Source organism: Chenopodium quinoa, unplaced genomic scaffold (assembly GCF_001683475.1).
Source record: "Chenopodium quinoa cultivar QQ74 unplaced genomic scaffold, ASM168347v1, whole genome shotgun sequence".
NCBI lineage: Eukaryota > Viridiplantae > Streptophyta > Magnoliopsida > Caryophyllales > Amaranthaceae > Chenopodium > Chenopodium quinoa.
The window spans coordinates 1,714,649-1,732,799 of NW_018743206.1; the positions used below are offsets into that span (position 1 = coordinate 1,714,649).

Genomic DNA, 18,151 nt, shown 5'->3' on the forward strand with positions numbered 1-18,151 from the left:
GGCTGAAAAAGGCGATCTTGAACCCTATGTCAAGAAGTCCAAGGGTAATGCTCCTCCCAAACAGAAACAGGCGGCCAAGAAGAAACACCGATCAGCTGACAGTTCTGACACTGACGACGCCGTCGTCTATACTATAGCAGGCGGCTTCGCAGGAGGCGGCCCCACTATCAGGGGCAACAAAGACAACATCAGGCGGTTAGATGTTAATTCCTTCAACCAAGGACGGACCTCCAAGAGTTCATTCCCAGAAATTTTCATCACAGAGGAAGACTTGGGAGGCGTAAGGGGGCCGCATGACGACCCCATTGTTATTGAATGTAAAGTGGCCAACCAGAGAGTTGGCCGGATCCTCGTAGACATCAGCAGTTCCTATGATCTAATCAGCAACAAGTTCTTGGAAAAGCTTAAGTACAGACCTGATTGCATCCGGTATCTCACCCTTTAGTAGGGTTTGGAGGAAGCATTGTACACCCAGTGGGACGAGTGGATCTACCCATCCGTCTGGGTGAGAAAGGGGAGGGCCGTCACATGGTGGTTCGGTTCTTAGTTGTTGAAGAACTCTCGGCCTATAACATGATCTTAGGGCGACCCACCCTGAACAATTCCAAAGCTGTCATCATTCCATCCCTCATGCTGCTCAAGTTCGAGAAGGATGATGGAACAGTCGGCTCCCTAAGGGGAGACCAGAAAATGGCACGCGAGTGTTACCTCTCGGATATTAAACCCACTGTGGCGACTGCTGGCCCAAGTGGAGAGACAAAGGACCTTGACCAAATCAAGGAGGATGCGCCTGCCCAAGCTGTAGGCGGCAAGAAAAGAAAGGTTGCCCAACTGGGGGCCGAAAGAAAGGAAAAGCGATAGCAATCATTGGCCGAGGAGCGGTCAGACGAGTTCCGCCCTTAGCCGGCTGGTGAACATGTGGATGTCGTTCTGGACGACTCACGCCCTGACCGAACAGTTAAGGTTGGGACGACTGCTCTTGCGGCACTTGGTGATGATTTTCACCAACTCTTGAAGAAATTCAAGGATATTTTTGCATTCGTGGTACATGAGATGCCAGGTATCAGTCCAGACTTGGCAGTGCATAAGTTAGCTGTGGATCCAAAAAAGAAGCCGGTCAGGCAAAAGAAACGGAACCATGGTGAAGAAAGAAGCCAGGCGGCTGCCGCCGAGGTTAAAAAACTACTTGATGCAGGGTTCATTCGGCAGTGTTATTTCCCTGACTAGGTTGCAAACGTTGTACTCGTGAAAAAGCCAAATGGTACCTGGCGCATGTGTGTGGACTACACAAACTTGAATAAGGCATGCCCCAAAGATAGTTATCCATTTCCCAAGATCGACAGTCTAGTCGACTCTACAGCCGGCCATGCCTTAATGAGTTTCATGGACTCCTACTCAAGTTTCCATCAGATTCCTCTATGGAAGAAAGACCAAGAGAAGACGACCTTTGTCACAGATCAGGGCCTATACAGTTACATGGTCATGCCGTTTGGTCTAAAGAACGCCCCGACCACCTTCCAGAGAATGATAAACACGGTGTTCTTTGATCAAATTGGAAGGAACGTCGAGGCATACATAGATGATATGATAGTGAAGTCTAAACTCAAGACGGATCATTTGGGCGACCTCCGAGAAACGCTCACCACACTCAGGCGGCACCAAGTCATGCTCAATCCCAAGAAGTGTGTTTTTGGAGTTGAGTCTGGGAAGTTCCTCAGATTTCTTATCAATCAAAGGGGCATAGAGGCTAACCCCGAAAAAGTGCAGGCGGTCATAGACATGCAGTCGCCCCGCATAGTCCGAGAGGTCCAGAAATTAACAGGTTGTCCGGCGGCCCTGGGGAGATTTCTCAGTCGATCAGGCGACAAATGCCTTTATTTCTTTCAGGCAATTAAAAAGAAAGCTATGTTTGAGTGGGGGCCAGATGCTGAAGCGGCCTTCCAAAAGCTGAAAGAACATTTGCACTCTTTACCAAGGCTGGTTAGCCCTTTGCCAAAAGAAGTCCTCTATATGTATCTAGTAGTGTCTGACCATGCTATAAGTGTTGTCCTCCTTGCTGAGAGGGACGGCTGCCAGCTCCCGGTCTATTTTGTCAGTCACGTGTTGAAGAATGCCGAGTTGAGATACCCCCTAGTGGAAAAATTTGGCCTTGCTCTTTTCATGGTAGTTTGAAAACTGAAGCCTTACATCCTGGCACATTCGGTAGTGGTATACACAGATCAGCCAATCAAGCGGCCACTGACAACCATGGAGTCGTCAGGCCGAATGATCAAATGGGCAATAGAAATTCAGAGCCTTGAAATTACGTTCGAGCCAAGGAAAGCCGTGAAGGGACAAGCATTTGCTGACTTTATAGTAGAGATGACTCGGCCCTCTGATTCTCAAATTTCAGACCAAGTCTGGAAGGTTTATGTGGACGGGAGCTCCACTGCGAATGGTTGTGGTGCAGACATCATATGTCAGTCGCGAGAAGGCAACAGGTATGAGTATGCTCTACGTTTTAATTTCCAAGCCTCAAACAACGAGGCGGAATATGAAGCTTTATTGGCCGGTATCCGCATGTGCAAGGTTGCTGGGGCAAGAAAATAGATGCCTGCTCTGACTCACAGTAAGCCATTACAACGGTGAATACGAAGCAACCCATCCGGCCATGATTAAATATTTGCAGGCGGTACGTCAGGCGGCCGGTCACTTGAAGAGTTTCATCTAACTCAAGTACCCAGGTCCGAGAACAACCAAGCGGATGCCCTCTCAAAACTGGCATCTTCAGCCTCCTATGACACTCCAAGGACCGTCTTCTAGGAAGTTATGGAAAAGAGAAGCATTGAAGAAGAGCCTATTGGAATTCTGGATAGAAGTTTAACCTGGATGGACCTAACAGGGCATATTTAACAGACGACACCGTGCCGAGTGATCCATCCCAGGTGGCCGTATTGAAAAGACGAGCGTCCAACTTCGAAATGCGCAAGGGAGAGCTCTTTAAAAAGGGTTATCTTCAGCCCCTCTTAAAATGTGTTACCCTAGAAAAAGGACGAGAGGTCTTAGAGGATCTAAATTCAGGATACTGCGCTTCTCACGTAGGCGACAGGTCACTTGCTCAAAGAGCCAGGCGGCAAGGTTACTTCTGGCCTACCTTAGAAGCTGATGCCATGGAAATGGTTAAAAAATGTGACAAGCGCCAAAGGTTTGGCAAGCTAATTCATCGTCCAGCCACTGACCTCACGACCATCCATAGTCCTATACCATTCGCTAAGTGGGGCATGGATATCCTAGGTCCCTATACGCCTGCAACAGGCGGCAGGCGGTATATACTGGTTGCAGTTGACTACTTCACCAAATGGGTGGAGGCAGAAGCAGTTAAGGGTATCAAGACCAAGGACGTCATCTCCTTCATATGGAGGAATGTCATCACTCGATTTGGAGTGCCCATGTCTATGGTTTTTGACAATGGCCCCCAATTTGAGACGCCTGTTCTCAAAAATTGGCTGGGAGACCAAGGCATCACACACTGCTTTGCATCAGTCGGCCGTCCGCAAGCAAATGGCCAGGTGGAAGCTTTCTATAAAATCATCTCAGACGGTATCAAAAAGAAGATTGAACGAGCAGGCGGCCTATGGGCAGACGAACTACCGCATGTTCTCTGGGCCATTAGGACGACTTAGAAAGGGGCGACTGAAAAGACTCCATTCCTCCTAACTTATGGGGCAGAAGCTGTTCTACCAATTGAACACTACGAGCTGACTCTTCGTATACTATTGTATAACGAAGAAGCAAATTGGGAGGCCATGCGCCTAGCATTGGATTCACTCCAAGAACGAAGGGGCAATGCAGCCTTGCGTCATGAAATCTACCGCCTGAGAATGACAAGGGCATATAACAAAAGGGTACACAGGCGTCCACTCAAAGTGGGGGACTTTGTACTCCGAAAGATGGAAGCAGTCGGTAGGGCTAAGAGTTAGGCAAATTAACTCCCAACTGGGAAGGACCCTACCGAATCTATGAAGAGGTCAGGGACGACACCTACCTCTTGGAAACACCAGACGACCAACCCTTACCTCGGACCTGGAATGTAGATAATCTAAAGAAGTATTATTTTTTAATAATGTAAATAGCCAAGAGCTACTAATAAAACTTGCTATTTTGCTTCGTTTATATTGTAAACAGAGGGGCATGCCGCCTGTAACATTAGCAGACGACTACTCTCTATCTTTCTTTAATATGTACTGAATACAGAGGGGCATGCCGACAGGACAAACCATCGGCTACTCTCCATTTTCTTTACTTTGTACTGTTTCAAAGGGGCATGCCGCTTGTAACTTTACATTCGGCTACTCTCTTACACTTGGTCACCATGAACTAAACAAGGCCTATGGCCGGATGGTCAGCCCAGGTGCCTAGCCAACTGATCCTCTCTTTTAAACTAATACGACATGTCCCAACATCATAGCAAGCGTCCGACGACATCCCTCCGGATGAGATTCGTCGCAGAGAGCAGCTCCCTTTTGGGTGGAATAATGCTCTATAAACTAAGTACACGGCACCTAAACGACTGTCCCTAAGGACAAACCACGTAGCCGTTTTGAGACAAGGATAACTCTAAACACTAACCAAACAAGTGTTAGCAGTTGACATCCGAGTCGGATAACCGCCTGTATCACTTGGGATAAGTACAGGGGGTACCTCTAGAGTTAATAGCCAACAAAAATTGGCGAATCAAGGGGATCAGCCAGCCTCCGCCGCCTGGTACCTCTACTACTCAAGCAAGAGAGGTGACGACTGGGTAATCTCAAAGATTACTCATAGTCACTCCCACATACTTGGTGTGGATCCAAAAAGCAACGATGAGTCCGCCTGGCTAAAGGCAAGCAAGGACTCTATTTCTACTTAAACGAACAGGCGGCCCGACTACAAGCGGCTTGTTCCTTATAACTTGAAAAAGTTAAGCAGACCTAACAGGTTTCCTAAAATGTGTTGGGAAACCGACTGGATACATGGCCGACTGGTCGCCAATCTGGAGCCAAGACAACAAGTCGTCCAGGGGCACAGGCAGTCGGTACTTGATAAACTTTGCTTGCAAAATATCCTAAGCAATAAACTTTGCATAAAATCCTAAGCAAAATTTTAAGCAAATTCTAAAAAACGTACAAAGCCGAAACAGTCGGTATAGCATTCAAGCACATGTCAAGGACCCTCTATACTTAGCAAAAATAAAGCATAAACAAGATTTTGTGATCAAAGGCGACCGAATCGCCGCCCAAATTAGTATTAACAGCCGGCCATAAAGACCGGCAAAATATTCATAAACCCCGGCCCCCTGGGCGGGTAAAGTGGATACAAGAACAAACGGCACGCAGGCCGGAGAAAAGTTTGAAAAATAAAAGCTTTAACCATTGGGAAGGGCTTGAGTCTCAACTGCCGGCTAATCGAGTTCAACGACGGGCGCTTGATTCTTCAAAGCATCCTCTTTTGTTGACTCGTCTTCAGGGGCAGGAGCTTTAGGCGCATCCTCCTGAATTGGCTGTAGGGCCACCACCTCTTCTTCCTCCTCGGAGCTAGAGTCGGCCCCTTCCTCTTTCTTCTCGTCCTCTTCAACCACCTGCTGCATGATTCTTCTGTTGTACTCTTTAGAACAAGCGTTGAATTTCTTGTCCCATGCAGCATAGCTAGCTTTTGGAAAGAGGGACGACCAGGTCACCTTCATGATATTGGCCGAGTCTTCCATCATGGCCTGAGCCAAAGCCATCTTCTCGGCCTCAGCTTTGGCCTTGAGATCTTTGGTGATGGTCGCCTCCTGCTTCACCAAGCAGCCTTTAACAGCATCCAAAGACTTCTGAAGGCTCTCGGCATGATGGGCAATATTTTTAAGTGGCCGCAGCTCATCTTTGAGGCTCTTGACCGTCTGCTCCAGCTCCAGGTTCTTTTTGTTGGCCGCCTCCAACTTGTCTTTGATCTCCAAAGTGGCCTGAGCCTGATAATAAAGAATATCAGTTGTCAAAATTTCATTTTAGGCAATTTGAAACATTGCCTAGTCAAAGTCAGAGGCGGCCATGGCTTTGGCAGCTTTTACCTCTTTGTTTTTGGCGCTGATCGGCCTACGGAGGCCGTGTACACGGAGCATGGTCTAAAAAAGGAGAACCAGGCGTTAGATTTGCAAAAACAGGCGGCAGGCAAAGTCATTCAACATTTTACAAGAAATGCTACGTATACCTCAGAGAGGAGACCCATGATTCCGTCTAAGTCAAGGGTGCCGACTCCCTTGACCACATCCCTCTCCTCTAGAGGGATGGCTTTAACCATAGACTTGGCTATTTGGACCAAGTCTGGTTCTTGAGGGCCGCCTGAATTCAAAGACAAATTTTTAGAATAAGAGAGTGAATATCAAATGAAGAAAAATTTAACAAGGGTCGAAGGAGCCGGTTATACCTCTTGGAGGCCGGTTGTCCCTAGGGACTTGTGTTTGTTTACCCCCACTTTGTGGGGTGTGCGGCTGTTTGCCAGCCGACTATTTTCTGGAAGAGCCACCACGTACTCCCAGCTATCTGTTTCCGAACCTTTGAGTCCGGTTGCTGGGAGGAAGAGGGTTTGGACGAGCCCGCCTGTAGAAGCACAGAAAAGTCAGTACTGGCAAAAAGAGGAGTTCAAAGAGAAACTCGAAAGATCAAAAACTCACTATGGGCGTCTCCTTGGCGGGAGAATCAGAGGAGGCCCGCTTGAGGCTCATTATGGAGGTTCGAAGAAGGGAGGCCGCCTCCTTTGATGCAGAGATTTGATCCATAGCCTCGACTGAAAATAGGTGACAAAGAGTTAGTTAAACTTGAACAAATAAATAAAGTAATGCATGTAGAGGCACAAGAGGCCGGCTACCTCTGGAGGTCCAACTGCTAAGGCCGCAGGCGGCCAAAAAGTACTCATCATATAGCCACTGAAATCTGGGAACACAGTTCAAAGGCACCTGCTCCTGTACCCCAGTAGTAGAGTTTGCCCTTATCTCTACTTTGAAGAGTCCTTGGTCAAGGATCTCCTCCTTGGCCCGGCGAGAAATATGCGGCATACTACGGCCGCCTGCAAGAAGAAGCGGATCCCTGTTCCACCTATTATACCACTTGTTCATGAGTTTATTAGGGCTGGAGACTAGGAGGAAAGTGTTTCTCCAATCCTTCCACTTGTTTTCCTTCCCCCTAGTCATCAGATATCCTTTGTGGCTCGATATCTGCTACCAGCTGGTACCGCTTGCCTTTGGGGTTCGGCTTAAATAATACATATGGGCGAACGCCTCAAAATTCGGCTCCACCCCATGCATTTCACATCTGGCTACATAGCCGAGGATGTTAAACCAGGAATTAGGGGCTAACTGCCATAGCCTCACCTCGTACCCATCGAGGATTTGTTGAACGGCCGGATGCAAGGGAAATCGAAGGTCGGCCTTAATGGCCGCCTCGTAGCATCCAAAACAGGCGTCCCCGTAACTAGTCCCCTCGGGCCAGACGACTGCATATTCAGCATTCGGCACGAATAATTGAAAATCCGGACCCATCACATGGCCCGACAAAAAGGTCTCTATTCGTTCTTTCATGGCCTTAATTCGGCCCTTTGGGACGTGACAGTAATAAGGAGTGTTTAACTCCCTATGGGAGGAAGATGGCTCTGACTAGTCGACCCCTTTTTCGACTGAATGAGAAAGTCTCGCCTCATGAGGGCGAGAATGCCTTTCTTCTGAGCTAAGTGAGAGGCGACTTGAAGAGCTGGCCTCAGACTCACTATCAGAAGAGTTCGACTCCCCTCTCCCTTAGGGGGGCCGACCCCTCTTCTTCAGAAGGGGCCGACTGTTGACCAGCTAAGTCAACTGCGAAATGGGAAGGGGCCACCTTGGCCCCCTCTTCAGAGCTCTCGGTCGCAGAGCCACCTCGGGTCCCGGTGGTGTCAGGCATCTGGTCCGATAGCTCGCTAACTTGAACCCGGAATGAAGATCCATCAGAGTTTTCAACCCTCTTTGTTCTTTTGGTTCTTGCCATACTGTCCTGCATAGATACAAAGACAGTTGGATTCCGGGACTTGCGCAAAGTTTGAAGTACCGCAAAGCAGTTGGCACCCCTAGTCCTAAACTCAGCCATCCCCGGTGACCGGCTGATTGCTAACCTAGGTCATGCCGGATGCTTTTGAGGCCTCATTTTCAAAAAGAAAGAAAAAATGTAAAAGCACAGAAAAAAGGATAAAGGAATAGACGGTTACCTGAAACTTAAGTTCTAAAAGAAAGCTTGATCGAATAGGCGTCTAATAAAAGCAGGCGGTTGGTAAAATCAGTCGTCCAGAAAATCAGAGCTCAAGTTCATGGGTCCGAGAGTTCTCTTGCAAAGTTCGCAAAATGTGAACAAAAGACTTGGTCAACATCCCCTTATATAGGGTAAAATGAGAATACGAAGGGTCACTTCTGGATTCAAAAAATGAGCGGGAAAAAGCTCTCGGCCAATCACAGGACGACACCTGTAGCAGTCCGTCGCCTGTTACAAACCGCCACCTATCACAGGTGACATGCGACCAGTCACGTGCCACCTGTGAGGGGCAAATGATTAGGGGGTTTTCCCCGCCCAATCAGTGTACGCCACGTGGACCAATCAGGTCCTGCGAAGTGTCCTCTATTTGGACCTCTCAAGGCCTGCCACGTGGCACACAACCATTTGTCCATCATGGACCAGTCATGCTACGCCATGTGGCCTACTGATTGCCAACTTGGAGGGAGGCCACCTAGGCCCACTTCCCAAGAGAAGCCCAATCAGCTCTAGGTTGACCTAAACCTAGGATTGGGCACGCTTCCCAAGACTATAAATACACTAATTAATCCTCATTAAAGAGGATTCGGCAATTAATTATTCTCACCTATAGAAGCAAAAACACACTGATCACTCCTCCCCTTGAGGAACCAGATCTCTCACCCTTTACTTTGCCGCACTTATTTACTCCTCAAACAAGTACTAACTTGACCGTCGGAGGCGGAGCTCCCACCACAAGGAGTCTCCGTTGTTTTGCAGGTACAGGCGCAAGGATAGCAGTCCCGGTGTAACTCTCCCGCAGGACATCAGAAAACCCCAAAACAGGTAGCAACACTTTTTCTGACCAGGTCGAACTTAAAGGTCGACCCGTCCTTCAGACCCTTGAAGAAGTCTGTGTAGGCAACTTCGTCACACAACCCTTGAATCTGAATTCTCATCAGATTGAACCGCCTGACATAGGACCTTAGCCCCTCTCTATCCCCCTACTGGATAGCTCCCAAGTCGAGACTTGTCTTTTTGGTGGGGATATTCATAGAGAAGTTGGACGCGAACAAGTATGCAAGCGTCTTAAAATTGTTGATGCATCCGGCTGGCAGATTGCCAAACCATTTTTGGGCTATACCCTTCAATGTTGCTCGGAAGCATCGGCACCAGGCGGTGTCATCCAACCCCTGTAAATACATGAGGTTGGTGTATGCCATTAGATGGTCTTTAGGGTTGGTGGTACCGTCATAGGTACCAACCAACACATTCTTAACCTTGGCCGGCTGAGCCGCCTCGGTTATCTCCCTGGAGAACGCCGACGGCTGTTCTTCAAGGTTTAGCAGCTGAAGCTTCCAGTCAATTGGCTGGACATTCAGTGTCGCGTGACCCCCGAAGAAGGCCGGCTGCATGTATGGTGATCCATATGGCATGTATGGCTATTTAAGCACATACGGAGCCGGCTGGATAATCTGAGGGCCAGTTCGTGCGGTCATGCCGCATGACTGACTCTCTCGGTTTGTTTCCGAATACCTCATTGAAGCATTCGGGAAACTATCTGGGTAAGTCGACGTTGAAGCCAACTCAGACAATTGTTGGCTTCTCTTCTGTTGGATTAACATCCGCTGGATGGCTTTCCTTTTCCCTGCTTCAGGTAAATGGAGTTTTGATAAATCAATCACGGGCCTATCCGTCCCCTTTGGTTTAGGTTGAGGAGTAGGCACACGATCCTTCACGTGCTTCTTCCCAGAGGGAGAAGGCTTCTTGTCCGACTGACCCTTGTTGGTACCAATCGTCCTCTTGTTTATCAGGTCGATTTCCCCTTTGAAACTTGTCATGAATTTCATGAGTTCGTCTCTAGTAACAGGGGCAACACCCTCCACCGCCTAGGGTTGCCCAGCCGTCTTGGCGGTTGGGCTGCTAGGACCAGCTTTGTCTTCGCCCCGTTCTCTTGTTTCCTTAGAACGGGTGCGTCTTGTTCTGAGTGACCCGTCTGAGGCCACATTGGTGTCGACATCGAAGTCGTCACCACTGTCTTGGTCCGTATAGACCTCTACTCCGGCCAAAGGCCGGTTCTCATTGGCAGGCGGTACAGACTGCTGCGAAGCCATCTTAGAAGTAATCTATCCATAGACGGCGCCAAATGTTTCGGGGTTTTTGGAGTCCCTCGGGAGAGTTACAATTCCAAGAATGGATGCCGACCATCTGTACCTGCAAAACCACGGAAAACTCCGGTTGGGTGGAGTTCCGCCTTCGACGATCAAGTTAGAACGTGCTCGGATGTAAAAAGTGCGGATGTAAAGAGCTTCTCTCGGATTCCGAGAGAGAGTATCTGCAATTAATATTGCTCTGTTTTTTGAGAATATTTCTGAATGTGCAATAAATAGAGATCTCTCCCTATTTATAGGGTTTAAGGATCAGCTCCCCTTTCATGACATGGACCGACACGTGTCCTCAGAGGATTGGTTCTTTCAGAACCTCTCTGAGACTAACACGTTTCTACATGCTATTGGTCCACGTGGACCGGGGGTATTTTTACCCTAAATAATGCGTAATTTAAATGGGCAACAACAATTAGGTTTCCAAATTTCTACTCCTCAATCTGAAAATAATCAGGGTCTTGAAAACTGGAAATATGACCATGCTAAGATTAGAGAACTTATGGCTCACATGATTATTGTTCATGAGCTACCATTCATGTTTACAGAATATGAGGTCTTTAATATGTTAATGAGAGCCTTTGCCCCAGAATATGAAAAAGTTTCACGTGTGACTGCGAAAAATAATTGTATGACTAGTTATGACATTAAAAAGAAGAGAACTAAGGGATTGTTAAAACAAGAAAATCGGGTTTTCATACTAACATATGAAGGTCAGATTCACAATAGATAGAGTATATGGCAATAACTTGTCATTTTGTTATTGACTTTCATTTACACAAGAGTCATTAATTTTGTGGATATTCTGCCATCTCACTCCGGAGTTGCGGTTCATGATGCTTTATATAAATGTTTAGTTGAGTGGGAAATTGAGAGTAAATTTACTTGTATAACAGTGAATAATGCAACTTACAATGATGTAGTTGTAAGGGCATTGAAAGATAGCATATCTTGCCAAGCTATTTTACCTTATGGTGGAAAGTTATTTCATGTCCATTGTTGTGCTCATATACTTAACATTTTGGTGCACGATGGGTTAGAAGAGATAGAGGATGTAATATATAAGGTGAGGGAAAGTGTGAAGCATGTGATAGCATCCATAGCTCGACTTAACATCTTTAGTGAAATATGTAAACAACTAAAGTTACCTGGTAGAAGGTTAGTTCTTGATTGTTGTACTAGGTGGAATGCAACCTACCATATGTTATCTGTTGCATTCGAGTTTAGGGTGTGTTTCGAAGGTACAAGAATAGAGAGCCAAGTTACAATCTTTTGCCATCTGATGAAGAGTGGAAGAAAGTTGAAGTTGTTTGCACTTTCTCATCACTATTTAACCAAGCTACTGAAATAATTTCAGGTAATAAAAATTTGCCTTTTTTTACATAATTATATCAAAGCTATAACATATTGATTAACATCACATTTAAATGCAGGAAGTGAGTATCCAACTTCAAACTTATTTTTGCCAGAACTTACCAACATTAAGGAAGCTTTGGAGAGTCAAGTTGAAAGTGACTATGATTTTATGAGGGCAATGGCTCAAAGGATGAAGGTTAAATTTGATAAATACTGGGGAAATTGTAATTTGATTATATCTGTTGCAGCTGCATTAGATCTTAGAAATAAATTAAAATTAATTGAGAGGTCTTTTTCTACAATTTACACGGAGGATGAAATGGCAACACATACAAAAAATATGTGCGGGACACTTTGTATGAGATCTACTTGGAGTATGTTGAAGCTCATTCTTTGAATAATGCTCAAAAAACTGCTCATGAGAATGATGAGGATTATAGTGTTGCTATAAATGTGGGCTCTTGTAATACCGAAAAAAAAAAAAGTTTTACAAAAGGGTAGGAAGAGATTTAATAGCTTTATTAGGAGTGGCTACAACACATTTAAGTGCATAAAAATCAGAACTTGATGTCTATTTAGAAGAAATTGTTGTCATTTGTGATGAAGAGTCTGGTGATTTTGATACACTACAATGATGGAAGGCTAACAACTTGAAGTTTCGTATTTTATTAAAGATGGCATGTGACATCCTTGCTATTTCTGTAACTTCGGTTGCTTCATAATCCACCTTTAGTGCTGGTGGTAGAGTCATAGATTCTTATAGAGCATCCTTAGGAACATATACTGTCCAAATGCTAATGTGCACCGAAGATTGGCTAAGGAGCTTTTTTGGAATCAAGAGGAAACAAAAGGTATGGAAGAATTTTATATACTAAATTACTATACGTATAGGATTCTTTCAGGTAAATAAATTTAAAAGATTGAAAACTTGAAATGAATTAATGCTATTTTTTTTGGAAGATTATTGAAGAGTTCAAGGTCATCGATTTACCATGAAAGTGATTAATTTCTACATAAGAGGTAATTAATAGCTTGAGTATTATATATACTAATGAGTATTATTATTTTCTAACTAATTAAAGAAAAATTTGTTAATTATTACCTCAAAAAAGAGGCATTTGTCAATTACTACCCCTAAAAAAAAGTTGTTAATTACTACCTCTAAAATTGATTAATTGTACCGATTACTATCTTTTCCCATTTTTCGGTCACTTAAGCTTACTAATGACATCATTTCCCAGTCAAATCTTAATTAGTGACTTTTAAATCCTAATTAATTAAATAAACCCTAAATTACCATCTTTCCACCTCTACACCACCATTGCTCCACCTCCTGCAGCCCGTTTACTGAATTCCCACCACTAGAAATTCCCCCCTTCCCCAGCCCCACCACCGCAAACCCTCCCTCTACCTTTCCCCCACCGCAAAACCCGTCCCCTTCCCTTGCCCAACCTTGATTACCGCCCCTCCACGACTCCACGTTCCCCCAACCCCTGAAAACCGCCTTATTACCATCCATAACCTTTGATTACCGCTCCCCCCTTTCCCCAAACCCCCGAAAACATCCCCACCTTTTCCCCAGCCCCCGATAACCACCCCTTCCCCTTCACTAGCCCCATTAATTGCCCTCCACCCCTTCTCCAACCCCAAAATCTCATTCCCTTGCATCCATGCTATTCGGTGGTGGAGAAGGGATGGGCCATGGTGTTCACGGGGGGAGGGATTTGGGTTTGTGGTGCACGACGAGGGAGGCGGGTTTCCGCCGGGGGAGGAGGAAGTTCGGTTAGTGGTGGATGCTCATTGGAGAAGGGGGATAAGGTTTTTTTAATTATAAATTAGGATTAATTAGGAATAAAATTATTTAATTAGGGTTAAGATGACAAATGACGTCATTTATGAGTTAATTAGCCGAAAAATCCACTTAGGTAGTAATCGGTACAATTTATCACAATTAGGGGTAGTAATTAACAACTTTTTTTTTAGGGGTAGTATTTCACAAAGCCTCCCTTTTTGAGGTAGTAATTGACAAATTTTCCCTAACTAAATGATGCTTTATACTAACTTCCTTATTGTTTCTCTTACTGTGCATGTATTTTTCTCCAAACCATAAGAGGACGAGAAGTCAAGGAAGTAGAAAATCACAAGCAAAAATGAATAAGATGCGATATCTCAAAGACACAAAGTGCTTTTAAGTGAAATATAGCTAGCTTGATAATATAAATTGATCATTAATAATTTTTTTAAAATTATTAACATTACAATTGTTAATTTAATTTTTTATGATTATAGTTGAGATTTTCGAATGTCAAAAATACAAAGCTCGTTTATTATTAAGCTCGTTTATGAAAAATACTCGTTTGATAAACGAGTCGTTCACGAACCGCTCGCGAACATATAGTTTACTAAATGAGCTGAGCTTGAACAGATTTTTGAGCTCGCTTGAAAGCTCGGGATCATGCTCGGACTCGCCTAAATTAAATGAGCTTGAACATGAATAAGGTAGTACTCGACTCGGCTCATTTACACCCCTAATTAGTATTTTGTTTGCTTATATGTATATGTTGTTGTTTAATATCATAATAATGATGTTTTATATCATTATAATGATGGCTGATATATTAATTCTGTTGCTTGATATCATCATAATGATGGTTGATAATATGTTGGCTGATATGTTTTCTTTGTTGGTATATATTCTTTTTCTGTTGGCTTAAATGTTTCTTAATTTTTCTAATATGTTTCTGTTGTTGGCTTATGTGTTTCTTATTTTTTCTTATAAGATCATTTTGTTGGCTTATATCTGTATATGGTTGGCTTATATGTATTTTTTGTTTACTGATATCATCATACTGATGGCTAATATCATTATAATGACGGCTAATACATTAATTTTGTTACCTGATATGATCATAATGATGACAGATATGATCATAATGTTGGCTGATATTAATTTAATATGTTTTTGCTGTTGGCTAAAATGTTTTATTTGTTGCATGATATCATTTTATTGGCTAATATGTTTATTTTTTGTTGGTTAATGTTCTTCTTATGTTGTCTTAAATGTTTCTTATGTTGTCTAATATGTTTGTGTTGTTGGCTTATATGTTCTTGTATTGGCTGATGACATTATTTTGTTGGCTTATATTAGTAGTTTATTGTCTAATATCATCATAATGATGGATTATATCATCATAATGATAGCTAATATATTTATTATGTTGCATGATATCATCATAATAATGGTTGATCATATACTTATATGTTGGCTGATATGTTTTTTTTTTGTCTGACATGTTTTCTTTCTTGGCTAATGATAATTTTATTTTTTTTTACTTATACTTTACTTTTTTTTTAGTAAAAGTACTGGTGATGTTTCCAAAGTTGGAAAGAAAAGAAAAATTGAGAAAGAACGATTTGATTTTAGGTATATTTTTTTTCTTATTCCTTATTCAAAATGCAATTGTGTTGTTCTGTTTTTAATTAACATTTCTTTTTCTTATTCTTTTTGCGGCAATATTACAAAAGATGACATGTGAGATATTTCTATTGGAAGTCAAACTAGTGTTTCATCTATTACCAACATGGTCATTTTTTTTATCTACCAAACAAAGAGCTGCTGTTGACAATATTGGTTATGGTGGTTTATTGAAAATGAATCTATCTGAAGACCTCAAAAGAACATTGCATCCATTAAAAGTATAGCCTCAATCAATTTCTTGCAATGATACTCAGATTTAGAGCTTTGAAATATTCACATTCAGATCCAAGACCAAAAAACAAAAACACAAAAAACAAAAATGAAAGAAAACTGGAAAAAAAAATCAGTGAGGCATTTCGTCGAATACCTTGTAAGCAGTCACAATTCTTAGCTTCTTTGCGTACAACATCAAGAACATAATCAATCAATCACCCACATCACAAAAAGATTCAAACAACCAAATTCAATAAATTCACAATCAAATTAGTAAAATAGAAAAACAAAGATAAAAAGAGAAACCTCCAGAATTCTTCAACAGTAGAGAAAATATAAATGGGTCGAATAGAGCTACCCCAAGCAGCTTGTTTCGATTTAGCAGTAAGATTATCAAACCAAAAAGTCCAAGCATTCTCAAGAGGATGAGTTGTTGCGATTGATTTGCTGGGTTTTTCAGCGTTTGAGTTGTCATCGATAATCTCGCCTTCCTCCAAATCATCATCGTCTTTTCTCTGGTCTTCAATCTCAGTTGTCGCCATTGATTTCTCAAGCTCTTCTACTGCCATAATATTGCTTCTCTCTGTAAAATCTTTCAAATTTGTTGTGATTTTCGATTTTATGAGGAAGGATGAACTTGAACGAGGAGAGAGAAAATTTTGCGTGAAAGAGGAAGGAGGAGAGAGAAAAAACGCATTTGACCTGGATTAATTGTGGCCGTTGGATCTAATAGATCCAACGGTTATAATGAGTCCTCAAATAAGGGATGTGGTCTCATATATATGTATATATGACCAGGTTATAATGAGAACCAATCCTATAATAGGAACTAGGAACTAATCTGGACTGTCAGATCTAACACGCGATCTAACAGCCCAAATTAAATCAGCGATTTTCACTTTCATGAGTTTCTCTCTCTTCTCCTCCGCGATTTTCTTTCTCCTCAAGCATTTTCTCTCTCCTCCATTGCAACGAATCCTCTGAATTCTCCATTGAAGCGGCTTTCGAGCTATCTCTACTCCAATGAAGCAGCTTCTGAGGTAAGATGTTTGTTTTTTCTTAATTTTTTAAAAAAAATTAAATCACGAATTTCAATTTCATTGGTTTTATCGTTAATTATTTTTGTCAATTTAGGGTTCTTTTTATCTGGATTTATAAAATTTGATAATGTTTGAAGTTTATTGTGCTTGAATTAGGTATAATTTGATAGTGATAAACAAAACTATATTTTTTTTTGGTGAATTTAGAATCTCGAAGCAGCGCGAAACTTCTGAGTGTTGCGTATGATTTTGTTTGATTTTCAGTAAAAGTACTTATTCATTTTATGAATTGTAGAGTTTAATATGTGCAAATCTTTTCTTATCTTGTGGATGATTTATTGTGAATACAGAAAAATGTTGTAAACTAATTTTAAACTCAAAGCCTCGATAAATACTTGAAATTATTGATTTGTGTGTTTGATTGTCCAATTTTGATACTCCATTGAAGCAGTTTCTGATGTTTGATTATACTATTTCTGGTTTTTCTTTAATTTTAAATCAATTGCAATTCAATTAGATTAAAAGGTGTTAAAGTAAACTAAAATTGTGCAAAAGTAAACTATATATATTTGGATCCTACTTTGGCTACACAGTATAGTTTATCTGATGTAATTTGAATTGATTGAAGTTAGTAATTTTTTTAATGCATTTAACACAGCATTTACAACTGGAAGTAGCTCTGGAGGTGATAGGGAAATACTAGTGCAGCACCTGCTTGTCAAAGAAAATGATCTTAACCTTTTAGTGGAGCTTCAAAAAAGGGTTGCAGGAGGTATACTTTTGCTGAAATTGTATCAAGTGATTGTGTATGCAGACATGATTGATGGGTTTATGCTAATTTCTGCTGTTGAATGTCAGGGGAGGATTTAAGTGATCTTGCTGTGGAATACCCTATATGCCCATCAAAAGAAGAGGGCGGGGTGCTTGGCTGGGTCAGAAAAGGACAAATGGTATGCTGGTTCTTTAGGCAGTTGTTTCTTGGATTGTTTTCAATTTGTTGTGATAGGATGTTATATATCTTGCTCAAGAAATTTAAAATTGTCTCCTTAGCCCTATTATCACCCTGTGTTGTTTGAAAGTCATTGGTACTTTTCTATTTGAAGAAAAAAAATTCATGTTTTCGGATGTTTTAGTTTGGATAAAGCTTTCTATGTTTCCGAATGTTCTTGTTTGGAGAAAGCTTTTTATGTTTCTGAAAGTGAGCTGATTTGAAGCATCATTCTCATACCAAGTACCAGAATTTGAAGAGGCTGCATTTTCTGCACCATTAGTCAAAGTTGTAAGATGTAAAACAAAGTTTGGATGGCACTTGCTTCAAGTCATATCCGAGAGGTTAGTTCATTTCAGATTTACTTGTTTAGGTCTGAAAGGTAACTGATTTACATTCTTGATTATGTACCTTTTTATTGGCAACATTGCTTTAGGGAAGGGGTGTTGCTTGGTGAAGTTCAACCAAGTGAGTTGAATGAGAAACTTCAAGATCCCAATTTCACAGAAACAGCACAACTGATCGATGTCCGAGAGCCAAAAGAAATGTATGTCTTTTTTCTGCTGCTTTTTTAGATGGTTCTATGCATTACTGATATGTAAGTGGATTAGGATCGTTTTGGAGTGGGCTAGTTCAATTAGAATCAAGTTCGTCACAAAAGAAAACAA

At 42.4% G+C, this 18,151-nt stretch overlaps 2 protein-coding genes across 2 annotated transcripts; one reads left to right on the forward strand and one right to left on the reverse strand.

The window, feature by feature from the left end:
- Positions 1-10,796: 10,796 nt before the first annotated feature.
- On the forward strand, positions 10,797-12,161 carry LOC110734093 (zinc finger BED domain-containing protein RICESLEEPER 2-like). Its single transcript, XM_021914152.1, has 4 exons — positions 10,797-11,080; positions 11,192-11,566; positions 11,650-11,765; positions 11,842-12,161. Exons 1-4 carry the CDS (start codon positions 10,797-10,799, stop codon positions 12,159-12,161), a joined length of 1,095 nt encoding a protein of 364 aa, XP_021769844.1.
- Positions 12,162-15,434: 3,273 nt separating this feature from the next.
- Positions 15,435-16,024, reverse strand: LOC110734094 (eukaryotic translation initiation factor 4E-1-like). Its single transcript, XM_021914153.1, has 2 exons — positions 15,762-16,024; positions 15,435-15,504 (listed from the first exon to the last, which is right to left on the reverse strand). Exons 1-2 carry the CDS (start codon positions 16,022-16,024, stop codon positions 15,435-15,437), a joined length of 333 nt encoding a protein of 110 aa, XP_021769845.1.
- Between the last annotated feature and the right edge of the window lie 2,127 nt (positions 16,025-18,151).

Coding starts and splice junctions, on each gene's coding strand:
- LOC110734093 (XM_021914152.1), top strand. CDS start 10,797: ATGCGTAATTTAAATGGGCAACAACAATTAGGTTTCCAAATTTCTACT. Junction 11,567..11,649: donor CTAAAGTTACCTGGTAGAAG/GTTAGTTCTTGA, acceptor TGTGTTTCGAAG/GTACAAGAATAGAGAGCCAA. Junction 11,766..11,841: donor AGCTACTGAAATAATTTCAG/GTAATAAAAATT, acceptor ATTTAAATGCAG/GAAGTGAGTATCCAACTTCA.
- LOC110734094 (XM_021914153.1), bottom strand. CDS start 16,024: ATGGCAGTAGAAGAGCTTGAGAAATCAATGGCGACAACTGAGATTGAA. Junction 15,505..15,761: donor ACTGTTGAAGAATTCTGGAG/GTTTCTCTTTTT, acceptor AATATTTCAAAG/CTCTAAATCTGAGTATCATT.